Genomic DNA, 16,381 nt, shown 5'->3' with positions numbered 1-16,381 from the left:
GAAAGAAGAAAATTACGGGGCTTAATATTAACCGGCGACTCGCAAAGCTGATGTTTTCTACGATTTTCTCTCGCCGCGATACTCCTACGCGTTTAGCCGAATTAATGTAATTAAATAATCGTAGAAATTGCAACACATTTTGGGACGTTGCTTTCTGAGAGTTACGATGTTCAATGAGTATGGTTTCATATTGGGTTAAGCAGATCTTAATTAATTGAAAGTAATTTTGTTGAATACTTTAATATTTGTCTAATTAATAGTAGATACTAGGTATTGATTTAATAATTTTTATACATCAATTCAAATTTAATTTTCTCACAAAGTAAGCTTCTTCAGGGAAGATTTTATTCGATATTTTTGTGTTCAGTAGACTCGAATGAAATTGGCAATAAAAAACTTCAATTAACAATGTAACTCTATCAGCAGAAAGAAGAATCCCCTATTCCTGCCAAGATATTAAAGTGAAACTCGAAGACGATACAAGCTGATACGCAATATTGCTGAAGATACCTCCCTCGTACACGTGAAACGTCGAGAAGTCTTTCTCATCATCCCCATAAAACGTTTCCCATGTAAGGTTGTCTCTCCTTTATAGCTTCCCTCATCGTTTCTTGATAATTCGTTCAACCCGGTTGTTCCTAATTTCCCGAAGATCGACTAGACTCTGGTAATCTTTCGTGCTCGAGCGAAGATGGTGTCATTTTAAGACGAATCGAGTCAAAGACCATCAGGAACTTCCCCTTTGATGGTCGCAAAACTAATTTCGTGGGAACGTTGTTGAAGAAGGAACACGTTGCTGGTGTTGGTACTCGTCTTCTTGCGGGATAAATCCCTCGGTTACGCTCACGTTGTCCGATAATTTCGTTTTTTTTTTTCTTCGGGTTTGTTCGTTTCTTTACCTCAATGTAATAACACCGTTTTCCCGACCGCCCTTCGACGTTTCTTAGCGACCGTCCATCCCGGCAAATAGAAAAGGAAATTAACGACGTCAGTGGAAATCTTCTTACCAAAAAACCAGCCTGGTTATACCGTTCCACCTTTTTTCTCCACGTGCTAGAACACGTTAGTTCTGGGTTAGGAGAATATCCTTTGTTACGCTGTAATTTCTCTTTCTTCCTACCCTTACGCGTTCCTTTCTCGTCCTTCCTTTTCTTTGCTTCGCCAGCTCGTTCTTGTCGCTCAGCGTGAAAGCAACACGCTTTGCTTTTTCGCAAGCGCGAATCGCGTGATGCAACTTTCTTATGCCAAGTCTCGAGCCAGTCTCGTTACCCTCGCAACCTTACGATCGTTAGTTCCGCTAGGGAGAAACGGCGATAGAAATGAGCTTAGGAATCGTGCTACCTTCTCTTCAGACCACGTTAATTTTTTCGGCTGGCATTCAATTCGTTTTTAAATATTTTTTATTATAGATCTGTGTTCATTCTTGATGCATTGGAATACTATTTTAAAAGTTTCTTTATTACTAAAAATTTATATGCTAATTCAAAGATAGATTAATCTAAATCTTCGATGGCAGACAGTGTTCGAAATGATAGAGAAATATAAGAGAAAAAATGTAGGAAATATGTTCGATTTGGGTTTTTAACGATCATCTGGATTTCCACGGTACGACCACGTTGGAGTCATAAATAACTTGGAACGCAATGATCATTTATAGCTGGCCAAGACAGTCTTGTGAATTATATTCCTATCCACGAAAATTTGTGATGTGTCATTTTATTTTGTCGACTTTCCATGAGTTATGGCCAAGCGACCTCCGTGCTGTGTGTATCGAGTGCTTTTCGTGATCGTTTCGTATGATTTTATTCGAAGAACGCCATAAAGTTACTGTAAAGAGATTGTGCGACTTCTTCTTTTATACCTTACACAATTTTAATGTCTTTACAAAAGACATAACAGAATTAATTTTATTTGATAAAAAATGTAATATTACACCCATAGCTAATAGTGTCTCGTTCAGATTATTTGATATTAAAAATGATAGTCATACATGATAAATGACTGACGTTGCCTGAGAATGATGCTCGTGGAACTCGCATAATTCGTAACAGGAAATGTCCTGTGGACGTCTCTATTTCAATTTTCAGCGACATGGTTACACGTAGCCAGCAGTAATGTCATTTATCAGACTCTGATTCTGGAAACTCTGTTTCGAGCTATGAAGATTCATGAAGTCCTTTGAAAATGACTAACTTGGGGAATTCAGTCTGTTACAGTCATAGGCTAATTTATATTCAATAAATTTACATCTATAATCAGTAATTGATTACACTCGTATCATGCACCCTTATCAAGGCTCTCTTCCCTCGGTCTTGTTTCTTCCCTGGATACTTCGTTTGTTGATTACAAGTTTAATTAAAAAATTAATAATTCATAAGATATACATCATTTTAATTACTGCATATGTCCACTCCCACAGTATTCAACACGTTAACAAATTTCTCGTAACGAGACAAGTTTCCATTTTACATTTGCCAGAGGAATTGGCTTCCGTCCAGCGTTATCCTTCATTCAGTGGAACAGCCGTACAATTAAATCGACGCGTCTGCCGTTCATTCAACACCTCGGTTCGTTCTCGTTTTCTCTTTCGATAAGATTCAAGAGTTCTCCTCCTCGTTATCACTAGTCACGGACAAATGTTGTTCCGTCAAACACTGTCTACCAACATTTTTCACCGTGTAGGAAGAACGTCATCGCGCTCTCAGCACACGGAGCCGGTATAAGAAATCAGGGAACACTGTATGTACATTTCCAAGAGGGACGTATTGAATAATGCATGAGCTGATCGAGTAAGTTTCCATACTTTGCAACGATTACCCTCTGCCACCCCTTGGTAATGAACGGTATTACGGGGGGGTTAGGGAGGGTAAGACGCGTCGTGTCGCTTATGAGGGAATATTTCATAGTTGGAAAAGTTATTCGTGCCGCGCAACGAGGCTGACTTTAACCGGCAATTTATCTTCCGGTTCGTTCGGAGCGCATTCTTTTGCGAGAAGAATCAACGTGTACAGTGCTTTCGTGATAACACGGTATACCTTTCTTCCCAATTACCTTTTAATTGAATTCGAGAAGAAGACGCGATCTACCCAACGTGCTTTGGCCAACGCGATTATTCGAGCGGAACTTCAGTTTCCGGCGAGAGGATCGTTAGTTGATCGTTCCTTCTTCTTAAAGCTCCTTTTATTTATTTTCCTTAATCGGCAAATAACGTCGATCCACTTTGTTTTAGAAGTTGTTCGTTCGAGAGAATTTGTTATCAACGTACTAAAATGATAATAGGTATCATCTCGTACAGGATGTCCCGGATATTCTCGGCAAACCGCCCTGATTTATTCTCTAAATCTAAATAATAATATACCATGGAATTTAATTAAGTCCACGTACGGTAAAGCGAGCTTACGTTAGCTTGTTCTAACAGAGATTTCGTAATTAGATATTAAGTAGCTACACAGTGTGATAAGCCGAAAACATGCTTCCCGGTTGTTCGTCAAGCGTAATCTTGCGATTGTTTGCGCTTTATCCAGGCATTGAGTCGCATTATCGTTTGAAAACGGAATTTCCTATGATTTACTCGCGGCGCTACCGCGCGTTAATTACTCTCGACTTATCTGAAACAGCATGCACACGCGTTGCATCCGGGAGGAGTGCAATTACGCGTGCGTCTGAATCTCTGCTGACTTTTCAGTAGTCTAATGGCGCGATAATGCTACAGGGAAGGAGCAAATCGTGTCAAGGATAAACGACGGTTCTTTCATGAAGTCTGAACCGTTGTAGCTTTCAGAGAGAGATTATAAAACAGTCCTTTTTATTTTTACGAATGTCAGTTAAGATTATACTTGTTTTATATTTGCTCTCTGTATCAGCTGGAAAACGGAAGTGGACGGAAAAAAAAATAAAATGAGACTGAACAGTGAATATAACGTACGTTGACTGAGCGGATTAAAATGGACGCGACACGAAACGTTCTGGATATCGCTTTTCCAGCGTGAACATTCAGAATGTTCCGGGTATCTATTGAAATTCCCGTGGCTCCTGTTTCACTGGATCTGATCCTACGGGTTTTCCATTGGTTACCGTCGGGAATGCGACAGCCTATTGGCTTCTCCCTTCTGAACGAATTGGAGCGTAGTGTTCGGTTAACGTTTCCTATTCTATGGTTACCCTTTCGATTCAACGGCATCGGGATCTCTTTTGTCCGGAGAAGTATCCAAGGATATGGGGTGTGTGTAAAGAGGATAGAATTGTAACAGGTGTAACAGTTGGTTGACATCTTGATATCTGCTCCTCCTAATTCAGTGTTTGATATTTCTCGATAGTTTTGTTATATTTTTCTTCTTATCATTGAATAATATTAGTGGTATTAATCATTTTTCTAGATTTTTACCAAATTTTAACGGGCGTTTATGTACTTATGGTACGAATGATGAACTTATTAGTAATTAATCATTCATTATGCAATTTTTGCAAATTACTCATTTTGATAAAATATGCAATTACATGGTACAATGAACGCGGAATAATCGGATATTCGAAATCATTATCGAACGTCGCGTGGCAACGAAAACGAGGCGCTTTCGCATAAAATCCTGCTCTTTATGTCTCCGGTTGCATAAATCGTGTGCCATTTTCACGGCATTAGCGAGGTTCGTTTCACGCGTGACGAAGCCTTCATTATCTCGTGTCCACGCGGAATGCTCGTCTTCAACTTCGCGTTTGCACAACGACACGATGCATTACCGTACGTTACATTGAACGTCCTGGTCTCCTCGTATTTTCGTGCCTCACCACGTCGAGTTTTCCTGAGCTGGCATGCATATACTGTCAGTTTTCCAGGCCGTCGGTGACACGGAAGTAACACACGATCGATTATGAGAGAAGCTTATAAATAACTTCGTTTTTATGTATCAGTACGACGCGAGATTGAAAGTGGAAGATCACCGTTAGAATTTCCTTAAAAATATTTAAATTTTCATCGAAACATGGAAAACAGAAACAAGTGGATGAGAGATTACTAGTGATATCAATTTGAATAATGTCAAATCGTACAAATCACGTCCACGAGATAAGGATTGCGTTAAGTATTTAATTACTTTTGAAATTCCTACCGTCGGTCACTGATAATTATCGCAGTGATCCATGTAATTTTCACTGCGACAATCAACTTGTTAAAGGTGACCAAATTACACCGGATAGGATCTCGCAAGAAAAAGAAGAAAAGTGGATTAACTAGATTAGCGAGAAGTAATCTGGCCAGACTGGATCCCGATCTGGCTAATTCTACGATACTCAAGTACCAAAGGACGAGTTCTCAGCATCGAACGAAATTGAATGAAGCTGTTCGCTAATAAAAAGCCTCTTCCTCGAAGGCCATTATGATGTTCCATGTATCGATCTTGTCGTTTAAACAGTTTCTTCGTTGCTGAAGGAATTAATTGAATTATAAGGTGTATTTTGACGATCGATTCGATAAGAATTTTTTTCCCTCTCAATAGGGTGGTTCACAGTTATCCGGAATGTAATGGTATTAAAGGAAATCAGTTGGAGGAGAAGGTTTCACGGTTAGTCGACCATAGGGAAATGAATTTGATCGTTAGTTGAGAATGGGATTAGGATTCAGTGGAGAAGAAGCCCACTCGTTCAATGTCCTTTTATCTCGGACCCCTTTGCAGATTAGAGAGACTTAACACGGTTATTGTTTTCGTAATCCTCTTGGAATCTCCGGATCGACAAACATTTTCTCAGCTCTGCGATACGAGGAGAATGGGATATGATTTTTATAGGGCACTGAATGTGATCGTTGTGTTTATACGTGGGAGATGAGATCTTTGTTGACGGGATAAAAGAATAGGAAAATGAGTTATTCGAAATTTTGGAGACATATTTCGTGAATTAAATTAAATTAACACAATGGATTTGAGAAATTTACTTTGTGATACTGAAAATGATAATTGCTTCATAGAAACAATGCTTTCATTTTGCTTGAAAATAAATTTGAGAGTTTGGATTTTCATTTAAAAATATCACTGTCCTCTTACAAAATTCTCTGATGTTTATTGCGACAACTGTGTTAGCGATTCAGTTTACATTTGTACTTTCTACAAATTATAAAGCTGGAACTTTTAATTAGTCGTCGTTTCGCGCGATTTTATTGCGTTTCATAATTATATGCGGGTGACAGTGACGTATAATAATACAGTTTCCGTTCGTAATATGCTAATGAGGTTTTCAAAAAGCAAGCCCAGTATTTGTAACAATGGGCTGCGAAAATGGTAGCTCGGTTTCTGGAATACCTAGCACCGATCGATAGGCCTGTATACCAGAAAGCAGCTACAACTAGAAGGCCAGAAACAGGTGATCGACCCGAGGCTTTCGTAGAACATTTGATGGAAGCGTTTACGCTACGCAGAGCCTCTTAAATATCTCCCTTTTGTCCTCGAATAAAAGCAAATTGCTTCGTTCAAATGAAACTGACAACGATACTGTTCCCTAACTTCATATTTAATTCGCAGAAAATTTTAGTTATTCATATTCCACTCGAAAATAATGCAATCATTTTTAATAAATAATCTAAATTTTATAAACTAGAATTAGGTACCTTATTATCCACAAGGATTTCATATATAGAAAATTAATAGAGTTTAAAATAATTTTATTTAGCGTTTCTAAATTTTGCTTTCATTAAAAATGTTTTACTACTGAATTTCGCGCTTTAGAATTTATTAGTACTCGTTATGCGTCGACATGTGGCGCTTCAAACACTTCCTTTCCCTTTTGTTGTTTAGTGAGGCGCGACGGTTAGTTAAGTTTGCAAATGGCAGCCGTTGATCATAAACGCGCGAATAAAGCTTTTTGTTTTTCTTTAAAGTAAACTCTGTGTTCAATATTATTTTTCAAATAAGTTATGTGCCCAGTGTTTCTCTTCTTTGAAAAAAGGGTTTTTCGTATACGTGAAGTAACGAAGAGACAGTTTTCAGTTGACGAATTCTCGCCACGTGTTTACCATAACCTTTGTGAAGACGCGTCAAGTTTTTTCGCGTCGTACGCAGTGTGCTGTTGGAGTTTAGAAATGTCAGAAGGTAAAATTAACGCGACATTAATTATTAAATTTGATGGTAAAAATTATTATCAATGGAAATTTCAATTGTGTTGTGCATTATGTGCAAAAGACTTGTTTGAAATAACAAAGGGAATAGATTGACATTTAGAAAGCGCTCAATTAGTGGGAGTGTTAAAGTATCGCTGAATTTCGTACTTTAGAATTTATTAGTACTCGTTATGCGTCGAGATGTGCTTCAAACTCTTCCTTTTCCTTTTATTTTTTAGTGAGCCCAGGCGGTTAGTTAAGTTCGCAAATTGTTTTTCTTTAAAGTAAACTCTGCGTTCAATATTATTTTCCAAATAAAAAATATCGCTTCTTCATTAATTTATTTTTCTCTTCGACTCGTATTGATTTTCACCATTACTTTAATCCTTTATATGTCTGAATTGTACAGGATGTCCTACGAGAGCTGGGACAGAAAAAGCCGCAGTTGGACGAGTTGGTCCACACAGCGGAGGCGCTTCGAGCGGATACGAACAGACAGCAGGTGCACGGTAAAGGTAAGTCTGGTTTATTTTTTCTTGTATAAATATATTTTATGTTCTGTTGCGTTTTATTGTGCAATACGTTCAATTTGAGCAGTATCAAATAGTATGATATCAAAATAGCATTATATTGTTGTATATCAAATTGCAATTTTTTGAACATGTAAAGTCTGATATAATTTCATGACAGAAAAGTATTACACAATAGCACTTACGATATATCAAATTAAAGCTTAAGGCTTAATAAAAAAGACTGCATAAACGTTTCTTTCAAATTTTTAATGTACAGTCGTAGATTCTGAATTGCAACAAATAGATCAACTACTCTAATTGAACGATAAATCTGTTCTGATATTTATATGTCACGAAATTTATTGGCGTGGTCGAGGAATCTTAGAATCTAATCGAATATTAATTTCGTCATTTAATCAGTTACTAAATTAATGAACGAATTGTTAGTCATTTTGAAGTAGAAGACACATAGCTATGATATTGAACCGTGAAACGATGGAAATTATAATGAGAAAATAGTCACTGTACTCGATCGATGTTCGTATCGATAGTCGACGACCTTAATAACTTTTTGTCGTCGTAATTGATAGCGGAGCACCGCTTCCGCTTGCGAAGCACTTTTCAGGGCTTCGGCAAATTTCAGAAGTTTAATTATCGGCCTTGATTGCTCGACCAAAGCCTGTAATAAATTGAACCATCTGTTCCGGGAGACAGCAACTTATTATACAAAGTGTCTTCCTTTAGACTATTCTTTCGAATCGTTTCTTACATTCAAATGAATCGCGTGCAAAAGGATTCACAATGTCATTGGAAGTCTTATCTCTTTGAATCAAAGTGCATGAAACATTAAGAATCTTTTATTTTCAAAGAAATATTTTTCTGCGAAACTCTTTCGAATATTATGAAAAACACATTTATACAATTTAAAAAAACGCGCCAATACAGTTTATATTTTGGTGTCTAAGAGGCAGCTAAAATCAATACTCAACGGCAAGACAAGAAAGAGTGAAGTTCATTCTTTGATCTTCCGAATATTTCCCAACACTCTTCACTAATTGGCGTGCCGGTGGACTAACCCGTTCGAAATTAGTTGAGCTAACGATCGTGGTAATACGATCGATCAGAAAAGTTTTTAAATTCCCGCGAATCTGGTGGAGTTTGACGCAATGGAAGAGGGTCGAGGGAGAGATTAACGGCGGTGCCGTTAATTGTTTCAAGAGCCCTGGAAAGCTCTCTCTCCCTCCGATGTCGCATTGTTCCTTCTATATTAACGTGCCGGTACTTGTCAGTCCCGTCTGCTACTAGGCTCGTGCATTATAGCCAGACGATTCTTTCGGCCATTGTTTTCCACGGCCACCCACGCTGCGGGAAACAGGGGCGAAAGGGTTTCGCGTACAGAGCCTATCAACCAGTTCTGTCCATCTTAATACGCGAAAATCTGCGTTCCATTAATCGAAAAATTCTCATCGACGCTTCGTTCATGAAACTTCATGTTTTTTTTCAATTTCCAATCCCATGAAAATATTTTCAAGCTGCAGTTCAAAGTTGTTCAGCTTAAATGAAAAAGGAAAACACTTCCCTATCGATTTCGAAATCTCTGCTTGTCACTTTGGACCGAATGGAAAGTCTGTGTTTATTTTTTGGTGTTGGCTAGCGTGCACGTGCCTCTTGAAGATTGAACATAGCTGAAGTGGCTCGGCACGGCAGCTACCCTTCTGTTACCCCCGAAGGCAGCGTTTCGGCCCTTCTATGGAAATTTTTCATAACAGTCGCGTTATCAGACCCTGATAAACGCGCACCTGTCTCAGGTGAAGTGTTACTGCTTTCTCGGAGGCTTTAATTACCTGCACGAAACATGTGCAACATGCAGTTGCATCGTTCGAATGCATCCCTTATTTGGTTGGTTCAAATATGTCCGTCGAATATTTGAGTGAATTTCAAAAAGTAGCCATCAACAGAAAATAACGAGAAGTAAACATCGGGTTGTTTGTATCCAAGGTACTCAACACGGAGTCACTAACGACACTTTAAAGGTCTGCTTGAAATATTCAAGCTTTCCGTCTTTTAGATAAGCATTTCTCTTCTTTTAAACCATTAAATTACCCATCCAGTCGGTATTGAAAAGCACGTACAGGGTGAGTTAATGCTCGAGGGTTGGCTGGCGTCCTTTTACTCCCCACGTAGTCGTTCAGCTCTTCTCGCATCGGTATCAGTTTATTTCCTAAAGATGTATGTAGATAGATGCAACTAGCTGGCATACACGTTCGCATTGATTCCTTTCCGGCGGATTTCGTATTCGTCGCCGGTACTTCCGTGACTTCTGACGAATAGCTCGGGGGAGGCACGGTGGAAAAGGTGGAAAACTGTCTGGATACGTTACGTGGCTGTCGGGGCGGAACTTTCTTTGAAGGAAATTCCACGCATTGTCTTTGAGCGTGCCACGGGATTGACGTCGCTTAATCGAATACTTTATCTCTTTCGGCATTGTTCCCAAAACTACCGCTTGTCAAATGAAATTCTTTCCGTGTCGTTAATTAAATTTCTTATTAACTGCTCGATAAGGTGTCGGAACAGGGGATCTTGACATTGGATTAACTGAAGGGGTGATTCTTTTCAAAGGACTGACAAATATTCGATTAACCCTTCTTCGAATAGACGATTTACCGAAGCCATTGTTTTATTTAAGTACCATTTTACAGAATTAGCTAGTACAAATTAATTACAATTCGAAAATTAACAATTTTGCAATCTATGTTGACTAAAATTCTTGAGCATAAGTCAGTTAATAATCTCTTGTTAAGGAACTTAACATTGATTATCATTGATAAGATTAACGAAACGAAGAGGATCAATAACGCAGGACATGAATGCCTAATGCAAGTAAGTTTGCTATACTAGATTCGCTCCCGGAATTCAGGCATTCACGTACCGGATTTTACGTGACTGTGGTTCGAACACAAAACACGTACATCCACGAAGCAGATATATTAATAACAATTACGTGCACGTAACAGCTCGTCGTTGCCGGTTTACGATAATACGTAGCGAACGACGAGGCTGGTTCGGAAGCCTCCACCGCATTCCTCTGTGCGGCTTTTGGGACACGTCCGTTGCTTCTGCTGATAGGATGGTTTAGAAAGTACAAGTTCGAAGCTCAGAAGTTTGTTTCGGAGATCTGTAATGAGGCACGGGACAATGTCTCTTGGTTCTGCTTCTGACAGATGTGATTTAGATTGTTACGTATTATTAATTAGGTAAATCGTAATTAGGTGAAATTAAAAAAAGATTATAGTGCAAAATGATCATACGAAAGGATAGTCTAAAATTTAGAAGAAATGAAAATTAAAAAAGATTGTATAAATAATATCCTAGAAATGGTATCCACAGTTCTAGGATCAATGTTATGTCTAATCAATTGTCACTGACATCTGTATTCATTTGAAAAGCAATCTTCTCAATTCTGAACTATAGCAGCCGAAATTCTATCCGAGGAATTATACCAAAAGCCGCTTTAAAGCTGATAGATGTGTTTATGCGTGTTCGTCACGCTTCTACCATGACAGAGTGCGGATACACGTGTACGCAGCCTCTAGGGATAAACCGTGCCAATAATGCAGCCTATTCTTGTCGCGTTATGCAGTGAATGCATGCTTGCCTGCAGTAGTTTCGAATTTTTAACTTCGCCACGTGAATGAGAATTCCAGATAAAGTTTCCCTTACGTAACCGTCAGAGGAAACGATCAAAGAGAGCTTTGAAATACGATTTTTCGAAATTCTCTTTCAACAGTCGCAGTAGATATCGTTTCTCCACCCTTAAAGCTTTGCTGAATCTTTTCGTTAGTTCCTGACGTTGATGTTACATTTATTTAAATATACAATTTCCTAGAATATTGCAACATTTAAATTTGGAATATATTTTAAGGCTTGCTTAATTGAAAGATTTTTAGGGTCGCTTTCATAATTCAAAGAAGGGTTAATTGAATTTTTGTAGAAAATTGTATGAAGGATCATTAAGCTTGGTAAACGTGACCTGTTGCGATAAACTTGGAATTTGCCATTTTCTTATTGTGGATGATGTATTTCATAATGGATTCGATGAACCGGGATGCCTTTTGGATGGATTCCACTCGCTCCGTGTGCCAAGAGTTATTCAATTTGGGCGAGTTGCGGAGTGGAACGCTTCGATCATCTTGAAGTCCTTGGTACTTTCTGTATTACATCGGAGAACGTCATAAAAGAAATATGTAATACGTCTGTTGATGTTAGCATGAGATATTGCTGATGCTTACAATATTTAATTCTTTGAATTTTTCGCTGAAAGTATAAATTAAAATTTATATTAACATCGTGTCTTATATCGACCAGTCATACTTACAATATTAATTACATACATATAACAGTAAAATTTTAATTAAAATTCCGAATATCATTTTTAAAATGAAAGATTTTTAGAAATTTATTTTCGATAGTGGAACAATTTCTAAATTATTCATTTTGCTTTTTATATAATTGCTTCCGAATTCATGAAGATAATAATACACTGTACACAAGCCACCTTTAGCGAATCAAACCCAACCGCGAAAGCGTATTGATTAAGTAAATACATAATGTATATAGAATCATTGATTTCGAGCAAATACGTGTATTTACCATGGATGGTCACTCGCGATTATTATTTCACTTGTTCTCTTAATTGAACCAGCCATCTTTATTTCTTCAAACAACGAACAAAAGGCATTTTATAAAAATATTCATCCAACTTGTATGAAACATCAAAGTGTTTCCAAGTTTCCAGTTCGGTTCATCTGAAATTTTCCACTTGCCGCTTGCGGTTTATCTTTTCTCGGCGCGAATTCTGTTTTACTTTGCTTATTTCTCGCAGCTTACTTTTCCCAGACAAAACTTACACGGTTTCTCGACCACGGCGATCCTCGTCTCGCCACTTCGCAATTACCTCGAATCTACGGCGACTTAGGAGCGTTACATATCGTCCAAATTGTACGTACTTCGGGTAACTTATTGCGACTTGAGCATCAGGACGCGCTTTCCGCTCAAGTTCCCTCGTAATTGCTTAATTACGTCAATTAATGGGAGAGTTTGCAGCTGTGTTTCCCTCGCACGAAGAAGAAGCATGCACCTTGGCTTCTGATATTCTCTCGTTTCAGATTTTCATTTATTTCTATAATTGGTGAAATTACCTTGTTAGAGAAACGTAATGAACTTGATTAATTATCCAACGTCGGTTTCTTCTGCTTGCAAATTATCTGAACGTTTAGCGAAAAGTTTGAAGCAGAGAACGGTGAAAGGGAAACGTGTTGAAACGGTAACCATGGGAAGCAGTATTTTTAAATCCAATTAGCTTGTTAATGCCGTGATACAACTTCGACCATGCAGGAAACGACACGACGTCCCAGAGGAAGCGAGTGTTTTCAGACAGAAAAAAAAAGCAATCTCCCCAAACACCAACGTCCCTTAAGCAGCTTCGCTCTCGTCGTGTGTAATGGAGGAAGCATAATGTCTCCATCAACGATTTCCCATTATGCTTGTCGCGGCAGCTTCCTTCCTACCCTCTTTCTTTTCCGCTCGTCTGTCTACCTGATCTCGTAGAACAAAAGCTGGAGGATGCAGTTCTTTGAAGGGCGGATAAGTGTTTTTCTTCCGTGTCGAGTATCCTGTCTCGGGGAATGTATGACCATCCATCGATTCGATGGCGAAAGGAATCAAAGCTGGAAAATTCGATATTTCTACTTTTTCAATTTTCCAAATTTTCAATTTTCCATATTTCCAGTTTTCCAAATTTGTGAGTTTGGAAATTTGATATTTCCCCGCACCTCACCTGTGAGCTCTTCAGAGTTTTTTTCGCGATATCTGAAAGGAGCCTATACACTTGCTATATTCTCGTCACGAGGTGGTTGCATCTGAAGCAATTTTACGGACGCGTCATCCGGCCATTTTCATTTTCGGAGGCCGGTATTCCGGCATAACCGTTTCGTTGGTTGCCCGTGTCATAAATCATGGCTGACGTTTACACATACCCTGTTCCACGACTCACACACGGCAGCTTCTATGGAGCCGGGTATCATCCTCGTGGTCTTGCCTTCTCGGCTACATTGTTCGCGGAATCTCCTTTTCGACGACCAGAGATAAAAGTCGCGTTTCAAGTCTCGGGACCGGAAGAAGGAATCCCTGTCGGTTTAACGAGATAAATACAGCTGGTGGAGGTCGCGGTATTAATTACACGAAACGATGGTGGTAGGCAGTTAGCAGTGGCTCGTGTTATTCACGAGCAATGAAAGGTGAGAAAAATCATGGACGAGTGAAAAGACAATTTAGTGTAAAGACTCGAGTCATTTTTGACTAATGAAACATTTGAAAATATTCTGAAATAAGATTTATTTTTAGGGTTGTATTCAAATGCAAAGTGTACCTATATTTTTATTTTAGAATATTTACAAAATCTCTTTTGCTATGGTACATTTAAAATGAAAATTATTCTCTGTGTATTGGATAGAAATAATCAAACTTTGACTTACAAAATTTATATCCAATAAAATTTCTATTACCCCCGAGAAGAAGGGTTAGGGTTGAAATCAGAAGGGTTAAAATATTTTGTTATGTGTGTACTTGCATACATGCCTTAAGTATTGAATGGTTTAAAGATTCAGGTCTGTCGTTTGCCAGACCATATGAAATTCACCCCCTCTTGGTAGTTCTCTGTGTTTATCGAAGACATAGTCAAATATTTTCATCCAGAATCAACAGAGTTTATTGTTCACGTTTATCGCGGTGGATTCGGGGGTGAGATTTTGTACGTTCACCCATAGATTCGTGTTTAATAATTCAAAACACGCAATCTTCGATACGCCAGTCGAGCAAACACTCCTGGGGAATTTGCTTTCGGTACGCGGGAACGACCGCGTGTCGATATATTTTATTTACCGGCTTCTTTTTCCATCTTTTCCTGCTCACATATGGATCCACGGATTTCCTTCTCGTATTCTTCGACATCTGTTCAGCTCTACTCTAGCATGTTTACCTCAGAGGACTAAATCATGTCACCTTAGACATTATTTTATGCTGTTCAATGCGACATTTACCATTCTTTTATTGCTTTCTGTTCCACCTTTTTTTAAGTCATTTTTATTTCGATTATTTTGTCAAGTTAAAAAAAGGCACCTAATATTTTTTATTGTTATTTGAAACTTATTTTCTTCGTTCTCAAACAGGGTATCCAAAAGTGTTAAGATTCGTTCTCCATTTATATAGCATGTAAAGTGAGCACAGCAGAAAGTTGTTGTTTCTCTAATAAATTGTTGGAATTTTCCTGATGCATAAACAATTCTTCCCACGAATAGCTGTGGTTGTTTGATTTTCGTCTGAAGGATTGTTCGAAAACAAACAGAAATTTCCACCCCCAACGCAATGTTTCCCGCATAGTTGTCTCCCGAGGAAAAATAGGAAACAGGGTGTAAAAATAGTCGGCCACGAATGTTTGCTTGCTCACCTTGATCCCTTCTTCGACTATCGTGAATCTTTCTTCGTGGCAAGTTTCTCGCTTTCGCAAACTTTTTTAACTTTCCTTCGGGAAGCAATATTTGAGTGGAATACGAAATGTGATACGGCGATACGATGCTTCTTAGCTATAAACCTGATGAAAAGTTGTTATAGGTTTGATGGGCGTGGAGCACGAATCGTAGGAGAGTTTTAATCGTTTTCGTAAACGAGATAACAGGTTCTATAAGATTTTTATGAAAGTTGGGAAGGAAATTAAGAGGTGGTAAAGGAATAAAAGTAAACGAAAGCAAATTGAAATAAAAATGGTAATATTGCATTATTTAAATAAGCAAGGTAACAGCTTTTATAACACTTTTATGGAAATTAACAAGAAAAATAATAGAAGAGAGAAGTGAAGCAGTGTAGGCAAATTGAGGCGATAATTACGATCCTAAAGTAAAACGTAACACTGAGTCATAGGGTGCTTTGAATTATGTAAGTAATTAAGGTAACAGGTTTCATAACACTTTTGTGAAAATGAAGAAGAAAAATAATAGAAGGTAGAAGTAGAGCAACAGTGAGATAAAAATTGTAATGTTAAACCAGAAATCAACACGTGAAATGTTTAGTGTTAGTCGTGTAATCAGGTTAACAAGTTTCATAATAATTATGTAGTAATTAAGGAGAAAAATAATAGAAAGGTGAAGTGGAATAATCCAGGCCATCTTTAGAACTTTGAGATTTTCAATTTCCAATTTTCCAATTTCTCAGTTTTCTAATTTTCTATTTTTCTCGTTTCAATTTTCTGGAATGGTATTTGTTGAACTGCCAACATCTTGACTTTATTCATTTTCTATTGACTCGATCATTAAAGTCCCAGGGACGCATATTGTCCCTTAGGGTACTATCTTTCATCAAGATTTCTCTTTGTGGCAATTAGTTAATTGCTTCGATAAGAATCTGGTCTCGATAAACAGTGGCGGTGGTGGTTCAAAGACATTGAAGTATCTGATCGCAAAGAACCGTGGGAAAAGAAAGTCATTTTTAAAAAGTTTCTTTGTTGCTTCTTTTCGTCCACTAGGACTAACGACTAAAGTAGACAAATTCAAAGGAAGATAATTTCTTTTGTCGGGACGACCTCAAAGTTTCTTCGTGACGTTGCCCAGGGGGTTCGCAAATGCTTCTGAAATAAACGCGTGTTGATTGGAAAAGACTGGACACGTTTGAATTGACCGTAATGAGTTCCTCCGTGAAAGGGACGCAATAAACATAATAGATAGCTGTTCATACG

At 38.2% G+C, this 16,381-nt stretch overlaps 1 protein-coding gene across 6 annotated transcripts in view; it reads left to right on the top strand.

Moving 5' to 3' along the window:
• The window catches only part of LOC114875061 (dystrophin), a 351,419-nt gene that overhangs the window by 85,040 nt on the left and 249,998 nt on the right, over window positions 1-16,381 (top strand). For all 6 annotated transcript variants that reach the window (XM_029184958.2, XM_029184959.2, XM_029184956.2 and 3 more), the window contains one exon: window positions 7,494-7,599. In XM_029184958.2, the coding sequence (XP_029040791.2) occupies window positions 7,494-7,599 (106 nt within the window). The remainder of the gene's footprint in view (window positions 1-7,493; window positions 7,600-16,381) is intronic.

This window comes from Osmia bicornis, chromosome 13 (genome assembly GCF_907164935.1).
Source record: "Osmia bicornis bicornis chromosome 13, iOsmBic2.1, whole genome shotgun sequence".
NCBI classification, from domain to species: Eukaryota; Metazoa; Arthropoda; class Insecta; order Hymenoptera; family Megachilidae; genus Osmia; species Osmia bicornis.
The sequence above is the reverse complement of the archived record's forward strand: the minus strand, read 5'-3'. Positions and strand labels throughout refer to the sequence as shown.